At 37.2% G+C, this 21,354-nt stretch overlaps 1 protein-coding gene across 2 annotated transcripts in view; it reads left to right on the forward strand.

The window, feature by feature from the left end:
• The first annotated feature begins 2,041 nt into the window (after nt 1-2,041).
• The window catches only part of GYPA (glycophorin A (MNS blood group)), a 38,047-nt gene continuing 18,734 nt past the window's right edge, over nt 2,042-21,354 (forward strand). Inside the window, exons 1-2 of one of the 2 annotated variants that reach the window (XM_047857355.1) lie at nt 2,042-2,235; nt 5,542-5,625. In XM_047857355.1, the coding sequence (XP_047713311.1) occupies nt 2,193-2,235; nt 5,542-5,625 (127 nt within the window). In that variant the 5' untranslated portion in view covers nt 2,042-2,192. The remainder of the gene's footprint in view (nt 2,236-5,541; nt 5,626-21,354) is intronic. The other variant, XM_047857354.1, reaches the window with a different exon arrangement.

The following is a 21,354-nucleotide window of genomic DNA, read 5'->3' on the forward strand; positions in this document are numbered from 1 at the left end:
ATCTTTATTGTCAACGGTGCCCCAAGCACTCAGTGGTAAATAAGATAGTCACAGGCAGGGCATGCACACTTAGAATTCATAGTCCAGTGAGGACACAAAGATGACTGCAGTGCAATATGTTAAGTCCTATGATAAGAGAAGAGAAGAGTGCAATAGGAGTACAGAACCGGGGCCTCTGATGCAGACAGGAAGTTAGAGAAACCTTCCTGGAGGAAGTGCTCTGAAATTGAGATCCTAAGCATAATAGAAGTAGATCATGTAAAAAGACAGTAAGTGTGTTCCAAACAGAGGTAATAAGCACAGAAGAAAAAAAAAAAAAGAATCAAACAGGATTTTATTTTTGTATATGCAGTTTTGGATCTTGCCATTTTCCGCTTACTTTTTTTATCCTGAGTCTCCATATCAACTGTTTTTGAAAATATTATTTGATTTTATTTTTTGAAAACATGATTTTAATAGCTGCATAGTAATCCATTGTGAGGATAGTGACTAATTTATTTACCCATTTTCTTTTTTTTTGTTTATTCATTTTTGAGAGATAGAGCATGAGTGTGGGACAGGCAGAGAGAGAGAGAGAGAGAGAGACAGAATCTGAAGCAGGCTCCAGGCTCTGAGCTGTCAGCACAGAGCCAGATGCAGTGCTCAAACCCATGAACTGTGATTTCATGACCTGAGCAGAAGTTGGACGCTCAACCGACTGAGCCCCTTGTTTACCTATTTTCAAAGGGCAATAGCATTTTTAAGGCTCATGATAATTGTTCTCTCCTTAAAAATATGAAATCATGTGACATAATCTTTACTGATCATAATAATATCCAAAATAAATCTCCTTTATTTGAGTATCTGTTGAAAACAATTTCTGCAACCCAATCTGATATCCAGCCATAGCAAATACTAAATTAAGCAAGTTATTCATTTACTGAATATTGGTTACATTTAATGATTTGTAAATTTTGCTGTAATTGTTTTTGCATGAATTGGCACAGGCTTCAGAGGGGCTTCAGGATTCTGGGGCTTTCACATTCTTGCGCTGTCTCTCAGAGACCCCTCTGTGTCCCTCATTCTTAGTTCCCCCTCAGGTCTGCATCTCAGTGCCTTCTTTATCCCCTCAGAACCCCTCTCTGGGATGTTAGCTAACATTTATCTCCATATTTTCCCCAGTAAATGATTATTTTTTTTGTCTGTGGCTCCATATCCTGAGGCTGCAAACCACTAGTTTCCTAAATAGTTTCTTAACCACATTTTGGGTAAAAATGTACATATAATTTATTTGACAAATTGCTGACATAGCAAATTGATTTTCTGGGTCAAACAGGAAAGATATTCACGGCTCTCACAGGAAGGAGATCACCTTCTTGAGCTGTTTCAGATTTAATTCATATGATTGTTTTTTTATGCCTCCCTTTAAAATGGATATGCCTCAGCCTTCCATAACCCACATTTTAACCTGCTTTACAACAAGATTTTGGGGTTGTCTATTTTTGGTTTTGAGCGTTTGCATTTATTGCCTTGGCATTCACTCACGCTTACTTAGTGAGGCATATTTTGGAGAGAGATGATTCACTGACCGCAGCCATGTGGGCACTAGCTGTTGAATTGAAATGCTGTTTTGAATTCAAATTTCCCTGTGTTTCATGTACTCTCATATCGCTGTGTGGCTTGTCGTGAGTTGGGGAGTTCTTTCAAACCCCAGAGCACTCAGTGGTAAGGTAACCTCTCAAATACATTTATTTCACGTGTAAGAAGTCATTGTCGTCCTGGCCCAGGAGAACACCTACATGAAAACCGAGAAGGTCTCTAGCTCCCTGATAGCTACCCCAGCCTTGCTCAGGGCCCCAGTCTCAGGCCATCAAGGTCCAATTCCTCTTCATTCAAACGGGCAGCTTCTGGAGACCACTGCCTTGCAATGCCCACTTAATTTATGCAAAGTAGACTTAACATGTAACACCCAGTTCCCTGAAGTGAAGATTTTACTTAACACTTTAATCCGTGAAGCTGCTATCCATGTATCTTTATTGACAGATGTTTCACAAATTTGCATAATTTAAAATGCCTCCCAGGCCTATCAACTGATGCCTCAGAAAGGTGTGTCGGAAAGATAACAGAGTCCCAGCTGGGGCCACAGACTGCACTCCAGTTGTCTTTGGTGGTTTTCTGGTACTGACTTTTGAGAGCCAGCTCATGATCTCAGGATGTATGAAAAAACCATAATACTAACTGTATTACTACTCTCAGGTAAGTACATTTCTTTTTGTAGCATGATGCTGTTATAGTGGATGTCAGATTATAGGTTAAAATGTAAACTACCTGATTTTAGTTCTATCTTACTTAAATGAATAAATAAATGAGTAGTATCTCAGAGCCCAGTCTGGTGGATGGATTTCTATTGGGACTCAGCTGGTAAGGTAGAGGGAATTGGGTTAAGGAGTTCTGTAATTGTGGCTGGATCACAATTTTCCAGTAGCATGCTTCAGTTCAAAGCCTCGCCACAGTGAAAAGAATTGTACCAAATATAATGAGAAATGTCTCTGTGTGAATAAATTTATTGCCTTATTTGTGCTTAATGAGGTTAACTTCTAAATTAAATGGTCATTAATGAAAGTGATGGTGGATATGTGATCCTCAGTTTTCAAAACGTTTTGTGAAAAATTATAATCTCCTTCACCCGCCAAAAAAGTACAAGCTACAAGCATGAAGTCTGCATCCGTGGGGGAGCTGTTTCCCACGCTTTGGTCTTTCACTGAGGTATGATGGAGGAAGAAGAAAAAGCAGCTTATTGGCTTAAGTGTTAGGTGGTTTGGGGAGAAATCAAAATCAATTCATTAAGATAAAGAAATAATGTGGAGTATTACTAAGTTGTATTAAATTAGCAATATTTGGGGCCTTTTTCTGAGAATGTGATGGTTAATGTCTTCTCAAATGCATTGTCTACGTGTTGGAAATACATAGATAAGGAGCAGGCAGTTACTTGAAATGTATGGAGCCCTCATACATGGCTCTAACTCAAATTGGAGCACATACTAAGGATCTACTGGACACTCTCTAGGAGATAGAGAAGGGAGCCAGAATTTTCTAAGATATATTAGCCAATAAAAAAGTGTAATGGTTAAAGCATAGGGATGAGGAAGAGACAGAACTAAGCTCAAACCTGGTTTGACATCTGAAAGGCTGGGGGACATTAAGGCAAATTATCCTCTTTTCACCTCCCTATCTTCATCTGTAAAATGCCTACAGTGTTGGTACCTGCCTCCTACTAATGAAATAGGGACTATACAAAGGAATAGCAAATTAGTAAATAATTTAGCTATGATAGTAATTACTGGCTAGGGAACAAATCTGGGTGTGTGAGGATGATTTCTGAGAAGTCAGGGAAAATGGGACAATTACAGGAAAACAGGAGACTAACAAAATTACTCTCTTTTTTTTTAAGTAGCAAAATATGAAAACATTTAGCTTGAAGAAAAGAAAACAAGCAGAAGGGATGTAGTATAATATTTAAATATATTCCAATACTTCTAGAGCTATTACACAGAAAAGAAAAGAGGTACTGTGCTGTTCAGAGGGCAAAGAAGGCCTACTCAATCGAACTAGATACATTACCCAGTTTTTTGTGGAGGGGGTGGGGGATATTTGGAAAGGTTTCCTGGAGAAGAAATAAATGTTTCATGTCTACAACTGCTCAAGTGGATAGTGTACTAAGGTCTTCAATGACAGTTCATGAGAGGTCATCAAGGCCATGCGACCCCCAAAGGCCCCCCGCGGCCCTCATTGCAAATGCTGCCATCATCTTTGCGTTTTCTGAAACCATCCAAAGACATTCTCTGGAATAATGGAATAATGGAAAGGTGTTTGAGCACCCCCTTACTCCCTAGTTTAAGTAGAGAACCTGGAAAGTGGTTTAAACATCTTTGGCTAGGGGAAAAAATAAAGAAAAGATGATATTTCTTTCCCTGGAGATCTTGAGGGTAAAGCCACTATTCCTAATTCTAAATTTATCAGATGTCATTCTCCAAATGGAGAGTAAGTTCTCTTGAAAGTATTTGATTCCCAATCTCTGAATTCATTTACTCATTTGTTCGTTCAGCGCGTGTGTGTCAGGTGCTGGACACGGAGGCCACGCCAGTAGGAGCAGTGAGCTCCTGTGGAGCACACAGTCAGGGCAGTGAGAGGGAGCACCAGCCCTAAACTGAATAAGTAAATCACTAACATAAGAACAATGGTAAAGAACACCAATAAAATTAAACCGGGAAAAGCGATAAACATAATGCAGAAGGCTGATTTACAAAAGGGTAGCAGGAAATTTTTCTTGGAGTAAGTGACATTTATGAAGAGAGGTGAATGACTGGAAGAAGCTGACCTCGCAAAAGTTGGGGGAAGGACAAAGGCAACATTTCTGACACTGGACAAGAGTGTGTTCAATGCTTTTATTTGAAAATCAGATTTGGACACGAAGAAGGAATTTGAGAATGCACTATTGTAACACTTCAACCAGGAAATTCATAAACCAGGACCCTCTAAAGTAAACCCTCAGTTTCCTGGTTTTACTTTAAAATTTGTGCAAAATTTGCATCCTAGGCCATAATTTATTGATTTAATTGGAAGATCCCAAGGAACAGGTGTTATCACAGGTTTTATTCGTTAGTGTATCTCCAGAATCTAGCACAGCTCTTGACATGTCCTAGGATATCGGGTGAATCAGCAAGGAAGCAAGTAAAGGCAGGGAGAAAAAGAGGAAGGGAGGGAGGAGAAGGAAGGAAAGAATATTTGTTTTCATTTGTTTAGGCAAAATGAGAGCTCTGTATAGGTATACCATGATAACCTGGACATCTTATTCCATATGTCAGCAGGTACATCAGTTTGAAAAGCACATGCTTAGAAGGAATAAGTAAAGAAACAGCCATCTCTGTTTTCTCAGCGATCCAAAAAGAGAGCCTTTCTGTCCATGTAGATGTTGTAGGGAAGAGTTCTGAGCTGGGTTTCAGGGACTACTTGAATTTCTTACTAGTAAAACCTGTGTCTTTATTTATGCATCCCACACATTGCTAGGCACATAGTAAGCACTCGATAAATAATAATTGCAGAAATAACAAATGACCAGAATTTTGCAGCAGACTAGTTTCACTGTGGAAAATCAATTCATCCTCATGGGCATCCGTTTCCTTGTCCCTATTGAATAAAACACAGAATAGATAGTATCTAAAATCCCTTCCATCGCTTAACTTCTATGAGTTCCCAAAGGTCAGCCTGAGATGACCTGTAGCCTTGTTCCCAAACCTATAAATCTCATAATCTTGGGGTAAAATTGGGTTTTTAGACAGAAACGGACACCTCACTATGAATGCCTGGGGAAGGATCCCTCTAAGAAGGAAAAAAAGAGATGGTACCTCAAGACTGACACCCACTAATTTTAAATTGGCAAACCAGATTTAGCATTCCTGTGATGGATTTCTTTTTACTTTGGTTTCTAGAAGATTATTGAAAACATCTATGAACCTTTTGGGGAAGCACATGTTAAGTAATTTCCTCAACTTGTCTTTATAGGCTATAGTTCCTCTCAACTAACTACTGAAAGTGTCTCAATGACTCACGAAACACCAGTAAGGGCCACGACTGTTCAATCACCACGTAAGTTACTAACAAAAGTGGTGGGTAATAGATTTCCAGCCATTATCATCATTTCTCCATATTTAATTAGGAAAAGGTAAAAAAAAAAAAACATAATTAGGAAAAGGTAAAAAAAAATGTAAAAGGTAAACTGAACAAATAATCTTTGCTTTCTTTTTTTTTTTTAATTTTTTTTTTTAACATTTATTTATTTTTGAGACAGAGAGAGACAGAGCATGAACGGGGGGAGGGCCAGAGAGAGAGGGAGACACAGAATCTGAAGCAGGCTCCAGGCTCTGAGCTGTCAGCACAGAGCCTGATGCGGGGCTCGAACTCACGGACCGTGAGATCGTGACCTGAGCGAAGTCGGACGCTCAACCGACTGAGCCACCCAGGCGCCCCTAATCTTTGCTTTCTAAGAGGCCTCTGTCATTAAGCAATGCTGACAAATATGAACAGGAAAACCAAGATACTGGCAGATGCATTTCATTGTGGTTACTCAAATAAACTTGGTTAGAATGTCTGCTGACTATTATTTCAGGAATCTGATAGAGAAAAAAAGCAAGAATTGTCGGCAAACAGAGGAGATACACCATCATTACGAATTTTCCCATTTTCAATTTTTAATAGGGCTTGTTTCTGTTATGATACACAACTTGTCCACATCTGTTACAATACACAGCTCATACATAGCTGTTATGACACACAATTCTATTGTGATACACAACCCCAAGCCGCCAACAGCCATACTCCAGCAGCTAAGAGTATCAGAAAAGTGGCAGACGCATAGAACCTTGGGACACTGTTCACTAAGAGACTTCTGTAACATCATGGGAGCCAGGCCCATGTCTGTCTCAGAAAATTAAATGACTCTAAAACCATTGTAGGCCCCAAATCATAAAATACCATACATTCTTCTCTCTGTCCCCAGGCGTCATACCAACTGCCAGAGCAAAGGTGCTGGAGGAGATTCCTGACATCATCTCAGCTAAAGCTTCATCTCCTCTGATATTTTGGAATCAGACTCAAATTTGGCAATTTGCTTTGAAGATACAAACAAAAGGCCTGGGTTTCTTTCCAAGAAACCGACATAACTGACAGAAGTGTTAAACTTAAGCAATTACCCAGTGATAGAGACAATGAACTGTCACCTTTACAAAAACCATATATAAAGAGGGAACAAGGGTCATGGCATATATTTAACTTTTCATGTGTTCATTCAAGAAAAATGAGAAAAGTATTAGTTCAAACTGAACACTTTCTGTATATCAGGCACTATGCTAAGCCCTCTACGTGGATTTTATTCTGACAATAACTCTGTGGAATAGGTATTATTCCCATCGTGCAGATGAAACAAAGAGGTTCGGAATGTTTTAAAAACTTGCCTGAGGACATACAGTCAGTGAGCAGGAAAGCTGGATACAAATCCAGGAGGTTTGACCATAGAACCCTCAGCCTTACCCAACATATTCTACTTTCTTCCTCAAGAGAGGAGAGTATCATTCCTGATCTGCTATCCAGAAATAAGCACTGTTGATATTTTGGTACAAATATTCCAGATGTTTTTTTCTAGGCATGTTTATAAATATGTACTTCAAAAATTACTGTAGGGGCTCCTGGGTGGCTCAGTTAGTTAAGCAACTGACTTCGGCTGAGGTCATGATCTCACGGTTCATGGGATCGAGCCCCGCGTCTGGCTCTTTGCTGACAGCTCAGAGCCTGGAGCCTGCTTCAGATTCTGTGTCTCCCTCTCTCTGTTCCTCCCCTGCTAGCTCTCTGTTTCTTTCTGTCTCTCAAAAATAAATAAACGTTAAAAATTTTTTTAAAAAAATTACTGTGTATAATATTCTGAAACCTGACTTTTCCTCACTTAAAAAACATCTATTCCATATTAATGAGTACACTTACAAAACATTTTAATGGCTCCACAATATTACATCTGATGCCTAACTATGGTTTGTTTAACCTATGCCGTGTTTCAAATATTTAGGTTGTTTCTACTTTACAGTCTGTTTTTGTTTGTTTGTTTCAAGTTTTTCTTTAAATTGTAATTAGTTAACATATAGGGTAATATTGGTTTCAGGAGTAGAATTTAGTGATTCATCACTTACATACAACACCCAGTGCTCATCACAAGTGCCTTCCTTAATACCTAAACAACACTACGATGGACATCCTTGTAGACTCATCTTTCTGTGAGAGAAAGATGTACTTTTTAAAGATTTTGATGAATATTGCTAAATTAAAGAGAATATGTACTTTTTAAACATTTTGATGAATATTGCTAAATTTGCTTCCCAAAAAGTTATGCCAAAGTATATACCCATCAGTAAATTTTGAAAGCATCTTGTCTCAGTACCTTCTTCCCAAATTGTGTCCCAGAAATCTGTATCTGAAATTAAGGTTAAGTGAAAAATATGGTGTATTTATGTTTTGACTTTTATTTCCTTGATTGCTAATGAAAACAAACCATTTCTGTGTGTGTGTGTGTGTGTGTGTGTGTGTGTGTGTGTGTTTAACAGCTTTACCAAGTTATAATTTGCATGCAGTGAAATTCACTAATTTCAAGTGTAGGACTCGGGGCTGAAGATTAGAATGGGACAAGTGAGGTACTCACCTCAGGACCAAATTTAAGGGGGCACCAAAACCTTAGTCATCAAGTTAAATACTTTCATAAAGTATTTTTTAAAAACTCAAAATTAATTCAAAAAATCAATGATGAATAACATGTCAGAATTTTAAACATAGCTGGGATCCATCAGAGTCAGGTCTGAGGTGAGGTGAGTGAGGTGAGGCAAACCAGTGCCAGGTCAGATCTTGGCTTCCAGTGGGTAGTTACTGAGAAGAAACATCTTAATCCACTCAGCAACTGAGCAACGGAGTTGCAGCTAGCAATCCATCTTTTTGAAAGCTCACTTTCTGTTCCCCGCCCCCCCCCCCACCACACACACACACACACACACTTCTAGGGAATAGCACTTTGGAGGCCCCAACTTAAAAATCTCATGGCGTTTATTTTAAAAAGTTTTTTTTAGAATAAGAGGTACCTGGCTGGCTCAGTTGGTAGAGCATATGGCTCTTGATCTCAGGGTCGTGAGTTTTGAGTGCCATGTTTGGTATGGAGAGCACTTGAATAAATAAACTTAAAAAAAATTTTTTTACACGTGTTGAGTTTGTCATGACTCCCACTCCTCCTCAGTGGGCTCTGAACCCCTAGTTCTGTGAGACCATTAAAATCTCTCACAAGTTTCAGGGCCTCTCAGGTCTCACTTGAAAATAGACAAATGTCTTCAGGGGAAAGCCAATGGCAAGCTCACCTCTCTGTACTTCCTCTCCACCTTCAGAGCCTACTGTCTTGGTAGGCTCTGATGCCCTCTCTAGATGTGTTAAATTTGCTCAGCTTTTCTACTTGTTGTGGACAGGAGGCTTGATCTGCAAGAAGCTAGTTTGCCTTGACTGGAAGCCAGAAGTTTTAGTTTATTCCTCCAGATGAGTTTCAGAATCATTTGGGAAAGTTATCCCTTGTGCAACATAAAAATATTCCAGGGTTATTTGGCTAGAATGGAATGAATGATAGAATGAAATGAATAAATTGGCTCAGAGCAAATAAAACATTTTGTAATAGTAAATCTTTGAATTGGGAATATATCATGTTTTTTCACTGAGCCCTATCTTATGTCCTCTGAAGAGTTTGAAAAAAATTCGGAAAAAAATTCTGAAAAAAACTTTAGATAAATTTTATGTATTTCCTTTTGAAGAGATATTTTACATGTCCTTTTATTGTTTTAATTAAAATATATTTCATTACATTTTCAAATTATCAATGGCCTAAGATGAATTTATCACTTTGTATACGTTCATTTTATAAGTGACATGGCTAACCTTATTTGGTTAAAATAGTTGACTCTTCAATTTCCAAAATTAAGAATCATATTCCTTATAAAAGTGAAATTTTGTTTCTTCTTCACTTGAAATAAATGCTCATAGCTGCTTTTCTTATGATATTGCATTTGTTAGAACTTCTAAATGTTATTTATGTTAGTTAATGCTGCAAAATGGTCGTGATAGTCATCCTTGTCTTGAAACTGTCTATAATATGAATGTCTCGCCATTAATTATGATGTCTGCGGCTTTCAGCAAATAATCCTTATGTTAAGAAATTTCTTGCTAGCATTAAACAAAGAGCTTTAATCAAGAAAAAGAAAAGATCTTAAATTCTATAAAATGCCTTTTATGCATCATTGTTGAAACTTTGAAAGTTGACTTCCATAGCTTAATGGTAAAATAATACATTTCCTGACAGTTGTCACAAGAAAGAAAGTATCTGTTATACCTAACATAACAGAAATACTTTTTAAACTTTTGTTTGGTTTTCTTTAAGAATGTCTGTTCATCTTATTAGTTTCTATTTATTTCACAGTATTTTTATTCTTCAATATGTTGAATGATGAATTATATCAATGGATATTATCATATTGCCCTATACCTCACATCCTAGTATTAATCACTTGGCTATTATAAAGTATTCTTCTAATATCATGCTGAATTTAATATTTGTCTTAGGATCATTTTACCTACATTTGTCATATATAATTTTTTTTGAAATACCTTTGTGAGTACATATGCATTTGCTATCAAAAAGTGAAAGAATTTTTGCCCATTTTATTTAAAAATAATTCATTAATCACTATGTGCAAGTTTTAAGTGAAAGATATTTTGAAGAAGAATCATCTCTTCCAATTATAGTAGAGGATTTTTTTTTAATTTGTTTTTAATCTTTATTTTTGAGAGAGAGAGAGACAGAGTATGAGCAGGGGAGGGTGCCAGAGAGAGAGAGGGAGACACAGAATCTGAAGCAGGCTCCAGGCTCTGAGCTGTCAGCACAGAGCCTGACGTGGGGATCAAAGTCACAAACTGCGAGATCATGACCTGAGCCGAAGTCAGATGCTTAACCAACTGAGCCACCCAGGTGCCTCTCTATTTGGGGATTTTTGTTAAGAGTTTCTTTGTATACAAATTATTATACGTAAGCACCAGAAAAGAAGGTGCCATCTTTATTTTTAGCGTACAAAATTCTATGTATAGCTAATCAACTTTGGTGCATCCATCTCTAGATGGGTATAGTACAGATTAGGTTCTGTATACAGTTACATTCCAAAGATTAATAGCCAGCATTCATAGAGCATTTACCTACTGCCAAGCACTACTCTAAGCCAGGTACATATATTTAATTTTTTGTGTGTGGAGACATACATGTAATAAAATTCATCATTTTAACCATTTTTAAATGTGCAACTCAGTGGTGGTATTTAATACATTCACAATGCTGTACTCCTATAGCTGTTATCTAGTTTCAGAACATTTTCATAAGCTTAAAAGGAAGTACCAAATGCATTAAACTCTTGTTCCCCACCCCCCACCCCCCACCCCCACCAGCCTTGGCAACAGCTAATTTGCTTTCTGTCTCTGTTTCCCTATTCTGAATATTTCATGTACATGTAATCGTAAATACATGGTCTTTATGTCTGGCTTCATTCACTTAGCATGTAGCAAGTGTTAGTACTTCATTCTATTTTATGAATGAATAATATTCTATTGCATGGATGTACCACATCTTATTTATTCATTCATCGGTTGATAGACTGGTCTTGTGTACATTTTTGGCTTTTGGAAATAGTGTTTTATAAAAATTCTTGTACAAGTTTTTTTTTTTAAACACCTGTTTTCAATTCTCTTTTGAGTGTATCTAGGGGTAGAAATTCTGAGTCATATGGTATGTTATGTATAACTTATTGAGAAAATGCCATACTTTTTCCACAGAAGCTTCACTATTTTACACTATTATACATCCTCCAGGAGTGTATGAGATTCCAATATCTCCACATCTTCAGCAACACTTGTTATTTTCTAGTAGGTGTGAAGTCATATTTCATTGTGATTTCCATTTCCTTTGATTTCCATTTCCTTAGTGACTAATGGTGTTGAGCATCTTTTCATGTGGTTGTTGGCCATTTGTGTATCTTCTTTGGAGAAATGTCTACTCAAGTTCTTTGCCCGTTTTTAAATTGGGTTGTTTGTGGTTTTGTTACATTATAACAGTTCTTTATATACTCTGTATACAAGACCCTTATCAGATAGATGATTTGTAAGTATTTTCTCCCATCCTGTGGATCGTGTTTTTACTCTCTTGAGAACATCCTTTGATAACACAAAAAGTTTATAATTTTGATGAAGTCCAATTTATCTATTTTTTAAAATTTTGTTGCATGTGCCTTAGGTGTCCTATATTGTAAAAGAAAACCACTGCAAATCCAAGAACATAAAGATTTACTCCCATGTTTCCTTCTAAGGGTTTTATAATTTTAACTCATATTTATGTCTTTGGTCCTTTTTTTGATCTGATATTTTTAGATGATGTGAGATAAGAATCCAACTTCATTCTTTTGCATTAGGATACTAGTTGTCTCGCACAATTTGTTGAAGAGACTGTTCTTTCACTATTTAATGGTCTTGGAACCCTTGTTGAAAATTGATTGATAAAAATGTGGGTTTATTTCTAGACTCCCAATTCTATTCCTTTGATTCTTTGAGCAGCAGCACATTGTTTTGTTTTGTTTTGTTTTGTTTTGTTTTGTTGTGGGATTTTTGTTGTTGTTGTTGTTGTTGTTTTGTTTTTTGGGTTTTTTTTTTTTTGGTCCTCAGAGTTTATTTTTTATTTTTATTTTTTTAATTTTATTTTTTATTTTTTAAAATTTACATCCAAATTAGTTAGCATACAGTGCAGCAATAATTTCAAGAGTAGATTCCTTGATGCACCTTACCCATTTAGCCCATCCCCCCTCCCACAACCCCTCCAGCAACCCTCAGTTTGTTCTCCATATTTATGAGTCTCTTCTGTTTTGTCCCCCTCCCTGTTTTTATATTATTTTTGTTTCCCTTCCCTTATGTTCATTTGTTTTGTCTCTTAAAGTCATCATATGAGTGAAGTCATATGATTTTTGTCTTTCTCTGAGTGACTAATTTCACTTAGCATAAAACTCTCCAGTTCCATCCACGTGGTTGCAAATGGCAAGATTTCATTCTTTTTGATTGCCGAGGAATACTCCATTGTATATATATACCACATCTTCTTTATCCATTCATCCATAGATGGACATTTGGGCTCTTTCCATACTTTGGCTACTGTTGATAGTGCTGCTATAAACATGGGGGTGCATGTGTCCCTTCGAAACAGCACACCTGTATCCCGTGGATAAATGCCTAGTAGTGCAATTGCTGGGTCGTAGGGTAGTTCTATTTTTAGTTTTTTGAGGAACCTCCATACTGTTTTCCAGAGTGGCTGCACCAGCTTGCATTCCCACCAACAATGCAAAAGAGATCCTCTTTCTCCTCATCCTCGTCAACATCTGTTGTTGCCTGAGTTGCTAATGTTAGCCATTCTGACAGGTGTGAGGTGGTATCTCATGGTGGTTTTGATTTGCATTTCCCTGATGATGAGTGACGTTGAGCATTTTTTCCTATGTCGGTTGGCCATCTGGATGTCTTCTTTGGAGAAGTGTCTATTCATGCTTTTGCCTATTTCTTCACTGGATTATTTGTTTTTTGGGTGTTGAGTTTGATAAGTTCTTTATAGATTTTGGATACTAACCCTTTATCTGATATGTCATTTGCAAATATCTTCTCCCATTCTGTCAGTTGCCTTTAGTTTTGCTGATTGTTTCCTTCGTTGTGCAGAAGCTTTTTATTTTGATGAGGTCCCAGTAGTTCATTTTTACTTTTGTTTCCTTTGCCTCCAGAGATGTGTTGAGTAAGAGGTTTAGCAGCACACTGTTTAGATTACTGTTGCTTTGTAATAAGTTTTGAAATTTTGAAGTGTAAGTCCTCCACCTTTGTTCTTTTTCAAGATTAATTTGGTTATTTGTGGTTCTAGAAATTCCATAGGAATTTTAAGAACAGCTTTTCTATTTGTGCAAAAATTTACACATATTTTAACTCATTTTACTAAGTCAGTAATTTATAAGGTAAGCAACAATTATTATCCCCATTTTACGAAAGATGAAACAAGGGTACCGAGAAATTAGCCAACCTGCCCAAGGCCTCAACTAGTAGGGAAATTAGTTTGAACCCACAAAGGCTGGCTCTAGAATCCAAGCACTTAATCAATACATTAAACTACCTCGTTTGTCATATGGGCTTGTTTCAGGCTTGGCTCTTCTGACTTGTAACATTGTCAGTGTTCTGCTTATGCTTTCACTAAAGTGGAGCCTATAATGAAAGCTGATGGTTTGTCTTCTGCTGCTGCACTTAATGAGCCCTAATTGGGGGACTATGATGTTAGCCTTTTGCTCCTTTTAATCTGGGCTAGGTACCTTTTAATCTTAGGATCATACCTTTGATGATTACCACTTATTTCTCAGTCATGATTGCACTTAAAAATCAAATGAAAGAAAATAATCCTAAAGTACGAAAAGTGAGTATAGTCCATCTATTGAAGCCAACTGGAAAGATGAACCATGGCAGTGAAATTGCATCTTGCTAGGAGAGACACTGCACACATATGCCTCTTGGTGTCCTCTGAGCTATTCTGTCACGTACAGATCTCAAAGCCATCTTGTCAGGCAATTCAGCAACGTCACTTCAAAATGAGTCTATAGGAATGTAGGGACACACCGTAAAGTTTATTCTCATTGATTTATTACTCCAGAAAAGTCAACATCAATCACTTGTGATTGCAAGTCAGATATTTTTCAGGTCCTGTCAGTGTTTTGTTTTGTTTTGTTTTTGCTTCATTGATCTATCACTGTTAAAATTGTTCCACAACCATTGTAATTCTGTCAATTTCTTCTTTTGCTTTATATTTCTTGTTGCTCGTTTTGGGGATATAATGGCCCATATTTACCTAAGAATCATTGTGTAATAGATCCTTTAACAGTATAAATTAATCCTCCATGTCTTTTTAAGTGTCTTTGCCTTTAATTCTACTTTGTCTAATCTTAAATTTTTGATTCCTGTTTTTATTTATTTTTATTTGTCTAACATACCTTCGCACTTTTTTTTTTTTACACATTTTGCATTCTTTAGTTTTGTTTGTGCTCCTTGTGATCTAGCATACATTTGTTGGGGCCTTTTATCCTATTTTGACTCAATCTAAAGGTCTTTGTATTTTAATATGGAAATTTAATTTATGTACATTTATGGGCTCACAAGTGACATGTAGTATCTTTTGTTGCCTTTATTCCACACTTTTCTTTTTTTAATGATTTATTTCTGATGTTTTGACATACACCCTATGGTCAGTTTGCTTTTATCCTCCTCCTGTTTTGAATGTATATAACCTATTTGTAATTATCCCAGTGGTTAACTTTATGTTCTTAAGAATTCTCTCTCAGAACTCTTAAATCATTTTAATGATGCAGTACACTTAGAAACTGTAACTGCTTTTAGGGACTCTATAAAAGCTGGATAAGATTGTTCTAGGGTGGAGCCAACTTGGCAACAGCTCATGGGTGTCTTGAATGGATTTCAGTTGTGTCATGGGATGTTGATTTCCTCAGCCCCTCCAGAGGCCAGGTATTCAGGTAGGGTACAGCAAGGTATATCAACGTTAGGACACATTCACATGTGATTAGGACATAGTGAATGTATACTGTAAGTCATTGTGCACAAATACATAAACATGTATCAAACAAAATTCCACAAAATAATAAGTATCCTTATTATGTGTGATGCAGTCTCTTCTATTTTGTACAATTTACTATTTTAATGCCAGTAATGACACACTGAATTGATTTCAAGGCCCATTAATGAAGGAATTCACTATTTTAACTACATGTTGGAATTATCTGAAGGACTGTCTCTATAAGATACTGACAACTGAGTTCCATAGCCAGAGATTCTAAATACAGTAATGCAGGAGCCAGCAAACTACAGCCTGGGAGCCAAACCCAGACCACCACTGGTCTTGGATAGCCTGCAAGTTAACAATGGCTTTTACTTTTTTAAGTGCTTTAAAAAATCAGAAGAATAATAATACTTTGAGACATGTGAATATTATGTAAAATTAAAATGTTAGTGTCTATCGGGGTGCCTAGGTGGCTCAGTCTGTTAAGCGGACGACTTCAGGTCAGGTCATGATCTCATGGTCCGTAGGTTCGAGCCCCATGTCGAGTTCTGTGCTGACAGCTCAGAGCCTGGAGCCTGCTTCGGATTCTGCATCTCCCCCTTTCTCTGCCTTTCCCCTGCTCATGCTCTGTCTCTCTCTGCCTCTCAATAATAAATGAAAGTTAATAAAAATTAATAAAATCTATAAAATCAATAAAATGTTAGTGTCTATCAATAATTATTGGAACAAAGCCACACTTATTTATTTATGCTTTGGCTTACACGTTGCCTATAGCTACTTTTGCACAGTAACGACAAAAGCTGTAACAGAGACCAACATGTGGCCCACAAAACCTCAGATATTTATTCTTTGTCCCTTTACAGAAAGTCTGCCAACTCTTGCACAAGGGATTTCATTCTGCAATTTGAAAAGTCAGTTTGAGACTGAGGATTTCCTAGCTAAGTTCTCGCAGAGCTCCTTGGAGCTGCCTCTAGCTGGCAGTGGACACAGGGTGCGAGGCTCCAGGCTTACTGCCCACCTTCCCAGTAGAGCCATTCCACCTGTCGTCTGTTTCACACACTCAGGAGCTTACCCTTGCAAACTGCATGTAGTTAAATCAACTGCAGGGGGAGAGGGGCTTTTCTAAGACAAAACCACAAGACGTACCATCATGTAATATGGAAAATTGTGAATGTTAGTATTTCTCAAGCAAATCAGGCTACTCTCCAATTGTCTTCTGAATTTGTTCAAGCTGTAGATAAGGGTGCCATAAGAACCTCAGAAAATTTAAGAGTAGCTCTCAAAGCCCTGGAAAATGAAGCTTCTACATGTGGATTTAGTCTGGAGCGATGGCTCCTGCCACTGGCAGCACACTGGAATCTCATGCCTGTGCACCACAGATGGTTCCAATATGCAGTCAGGATTGAGAATGTTGATCTAGTTTTTATTGTTGCTATTTGTCATTGTTCAACCAGTGGCAGAAAGTATCAGTGGTGTGAGAACCTTGGGATAAGATTTTCTTTTTCTTTTTTTTTCATTTTCCCAAGCAAGTGCACCACTGGGGGAGGGGCAGAAGGAAAGTGGCTCCCAAGCAGGCTCCACACCCTATGCAGGGCTTCATCTCACAATCGTTGAGATCATGACCTGAGTCAAAATCAAGAGTCGGATGCTTAACTGACTGAGCCACCCAGGCACCCCTTCACTTTTAATTAGAATTTTTCTCATCCAGCCTAACTCCTTAAGTTCAAACCTAATGTGTGCAGGAAGTTCAGTTGCCAAAATGCCAATATTTTAAATAAAGCTGGCACACCTAAAGTACGTGATCCTCTTTTGTTCTGAGGATTTGGGATAGGCATAGTAAGTGGATTGAAAGATTCTTGGCTCAAAAAAAGGGAGGTTTCAGCTAACAAATTGTTACTAACCAGAAACATCTGTCTTTCCATAACATGGCTGTGACACTGCATGTCACCCTGCCCTTCTGTGTTAGAGGTCCCACCTCAGGTTACACACAAGGTGAGTTATTATTTTTGTATCTTTTCACTTAGCCCTACTTTGCCATAAGTGAAGACTTGTTTGAGAGTAGTTACATACTTTGTTGAGAATTTAATCTCTCAAAGCAACTTACTTGGGGCTCTCGTTCTTTTTATTCTGCATAGATCATAGTAGACCTTTGCAGACAGCTCTGCAGTCAAATAGATCTGAATTTAAAACCCAGCTCTGCCATTTATCAACTGAATCTCTTAGGCAAGTTAGGCAATGTTTCTGATCTTTGTTTTTCTCCTCTACAAATAATGGTTAATATATAATAATATGCTCTCAGGTTTTGAAGGTGGCAAGAGAGGATACCCAGCATGTAATGAATACATAATGTGTTAAATATGAATATTATTATCTCAGCCATATAAATTTCCATGATTCTGGAGTAGTGACATTCTTTACAGGATATCTGTTCCATTACTCTCATATTAGAAGCAAGAAACTGAGGCTCAGATAAGTTTAGTGACTTACTCAGATCCTCAGCCAGTTAGTGGCAAAGCTTGGACTGGACTGGAACTCTGACCTCTTTTCTCACTGGGACAATGTAGATGAACATCCCTTGCTTTCTTTCTATCTGGGTTGAAGAACGTACAGTGGCCGAGATTAGAGGCTGATTTATCTCTCTAACCCCGCTGCCTCAACAATGATTTGGGACAACGAGAATGGCCAGAAACTGGGTAGTACAGAACCAGGCTATAAAGTTCAAGGTTCCTGACGGAAGCTGTTGTCATTCTAGTCCACAGCTTCAAGTCAGACTCAATGAGGAGCTATTATTCTATCAAGTTAAGGAAAGGCAGAAGTGTGACTACCTCGTTTCAAGGGAACTACCAGAGCATGTCACTCTATAAACGAACAGAAGCTGGTCATTGCGTTTGACAGCTCACCTGCTAAATGCACCAGTTAACAGGCTGTTCCCTTCCTTAAGAGCTAGGGATCAGAAAGTTCAAACAGAATATTGAGGGCTATTCAAAACACTAGGCTCAAATATTATCACAACAACCACTCTGTTCTTTAGCAAGCTCATTTTTTCTGAATTGTAACTGGCTATTTTGGCTTACTAAAACCCTTCCCAAAAAGAAAAATGAATGACAACTTGACCCAGATTGAGTTTGTCAATCCTTCAGTTCAAGAGCAAAATTGAGTATATTATTGCTTAACAGCCAAAGCCTTCTCCAAACATTTTTTTGAGGGTGGGGGTGGGGCAGGCAAGATCCCCATTTATACATTCATTCTGCATAAAATAATAGGGCCTGGCAGAAAAGACACTGGGTTGGAAGTCAGCAGATGTGAGTTTTTGTCACTGTTTTACCACAGATTAGCTATGTAAAACTTCCACAAATAAATGTATCAACCAATATTCATGGTCATCCAGTGCCAAAAAAAAAAAAAAACCTATAGCACTAAGAAAATTTAGTTTTCTGAGTTGGAAACTAAGGCATTTCATAGGCAGGATGTGTCCTTGTAAGAGTTTGCTCTCGTAAGATAAGACTTCTATCAACTGTAAGTCAGGAGGGAACCAAACCCAAACCAACAGCTGTAAGAGCTGACTTTATCACATCATGACAGGAGCTCGGCTACTGGAAGTTTTGGCATAAAGCAAAATTGTAGGCTATTTGTCCAATATTGCACTTTATTTTTATTCCTTCTAATAACATTTCATGTTAGAATGTCAACTATTTGGGAGAGCCATGTGATTTGGTGGATAGAGCACAGAGGATGGTGTTAGGAGACTGGACCTCTATTCCCCGTTGTATCCCTAAATGTGTCCTGGGCCCACAAGTTGCCCCTCCTTCTTGGTACCCTGGGAATAGTGACAGGGACCTTCTCATGTTCCCTGCCTCAATATACAGATGTCTCAGTCTGTCTTAGTGCACAACTGTGAGGGCAGAGCTGTGAGGGTAAGAAAGAAAGGAGGTGAATGTTCTGGAACAATTCAGATATTATAAGTGTGAGATGATACAGTCATGAAAATTTGGAATCTTTAATATTCTGGGTAGTATATTAATTCATTCATTACACCCTTCCAGAACCTAAAATTATGTGATTCAGTTCCAGTCTCTGTAATGTACTTTGTACAAAGTGCCATAGCAAATGCCATTTCAGTATTTGGGGACTGAAACAAAATTTTAAATGAGGAATTTGAGGCCTTGCTGAAGCTACCCTTGTGTTTTATTTTGCACTAATTTTCTACTTAAACTTTAAATTCTTGTCAATCTGAGAAGTTTGCCAGCCTTTGCCTGCCACCTGTCTCCTGGTCTCCACACAAATGCACACCGCAATGTCCTTGTCTTCACATGCTATTTCTTTACCCTCATTCCTCCTTTTCCACATTTCTACCTAAAATTCTTCCCATCCTTCCAGTTTCGACCAGCGGGTCTTTGTAAGTAAGCATGGGGTAAGGACTGCAGAGTATACTTTTTAGAGCAGCTAAGGAAATGTGTAATGTTGGGTAGCCAAATGCGGACACACCTTCCATAGTACCTCATATATATATAGTGTATATATATATACACACACTATATATATATATATATATTGAATATATATATTCTATATATATATTGAATATATATATTCAATATATATTCTATATATATATTCAATATATATATATTCTACATATATATACTATATATATATATTCTACATATATATATTCTATATATACATTCTATATATATGTTCTATATATATTCTATATATATTCAATATATATATTCTATATATATTCTATATATATATTCTATATATATTCAATATATATATTCTATATATATTCAATATATATATTCTATATATATTCAATATATATTCTATATATATATATTCAATATATATACACATATATATGGCAGTGAGATTTTTCAGGAATAGTCTGGCTGTGCTCTACCTAGGAAAAGTGAACAGATTTAAAAAATGACCCTCGTGTCAAAATTACTAGAACAGTAATGGTTGTAGCAAGAGGCTATAGCAAGAGGACACTGAGGGCTAAGAGATGTAATGTAATTAGTACAATAAATTGGTGTGAAAAAGTCAAAATGAATAATACATGACTATTTTAAAACTCCTTGGCCCTAGGATGCCAGAATTTAATTGTCTTTTTTTTGTGTGTGTACAATGCACCCCAATGTTCACCAGCTAATATGCTAATACATCCGAGAAATCTTACTGACAAGATTTTGACCAGTCACAGATCTGGAAATGGAAACGTTATTGGAACCAGCAGAATTAGGCCTTGGTTCTATTCCTTCCCAGCTGTGTTAAACTGAGCTTATCATTTAATTTTTATAATATCAAATTTCTTATGTGTAAAGTAAGGAAGTTGGATTAGTTGTTCCAAGAGACCTTGTAATATAAAATGTAAAAGTACCTTCTGAGTTAAAAAGGACAGTATTTAAATTGACCTTTCATTAGCGAATGATGCAATCAGATTTGTTGAAAGCCAATTTACTTACAGAAATCTGGGGGCCCAGAGCACAAGAGAAAAAGAGAGAGAGAGAGAGAGGCCTTTCTCATAAGCCCATCCCTAAGAGGTTTAGGCAAACCACATCTGTTGTTCAATGGTTGCAAATTTGCTTGGATGCTTTCTACCTAATCAATCTAACCGAAGATTCTATTGTAAAAAGCCCTGTGTATCCTCTTATTCACAGAAATTTTTCTGCTTTGCATAACTGCATGTGTCCTCAGATGTCCATTAGCTGATTAGGGCCAAGGAACGTGGGAGAGCGAGATAGACTGGAGAGCTATTGCTGCCAAATATAAACATCAAAATACTCCCAATGGTTGTTACGGGTATATATTAAGGATTTTGGTTTCCTTACCTTGAATTTTGAAAGTAGCTTAAGCACCTGGGAATGTACAAAGAGATACTTCTTTTGTTTCTCCTAGGTGACATTTTCAACCAGGGGCTAGTTTATTTAATTTGAAGTGTTTGATAAAATTATTCAATTTGTCCCATGTGAATCTATCTTAGAATAACCAGCAAGCTCTGTAAAATTTAACTAAGTACTAGAAAATATAAAAATTTATGTGAGTGAGTAGAGCTATTTTTCTTTCAAGCTGACATTTTTTTTTTGCAAACTATGTATTTTAGTAACAGATATCTGAGTCCT

The sequence above is a fragment of the Prionailurus viverrinus genome, chromosome B1, assembly GCF_022837055.1.
Source record: "Prionailurus viverrinus isolate Anna chromosome B1, UM_Priviv_1.0, whole genome shotgun sequence".
Lineage (NCBI taxonomy): Eukaryota > Metazoa > Chordata > Mammalia > Carnivora > Felidae > Prionailurus > Prionailurus viverrinus.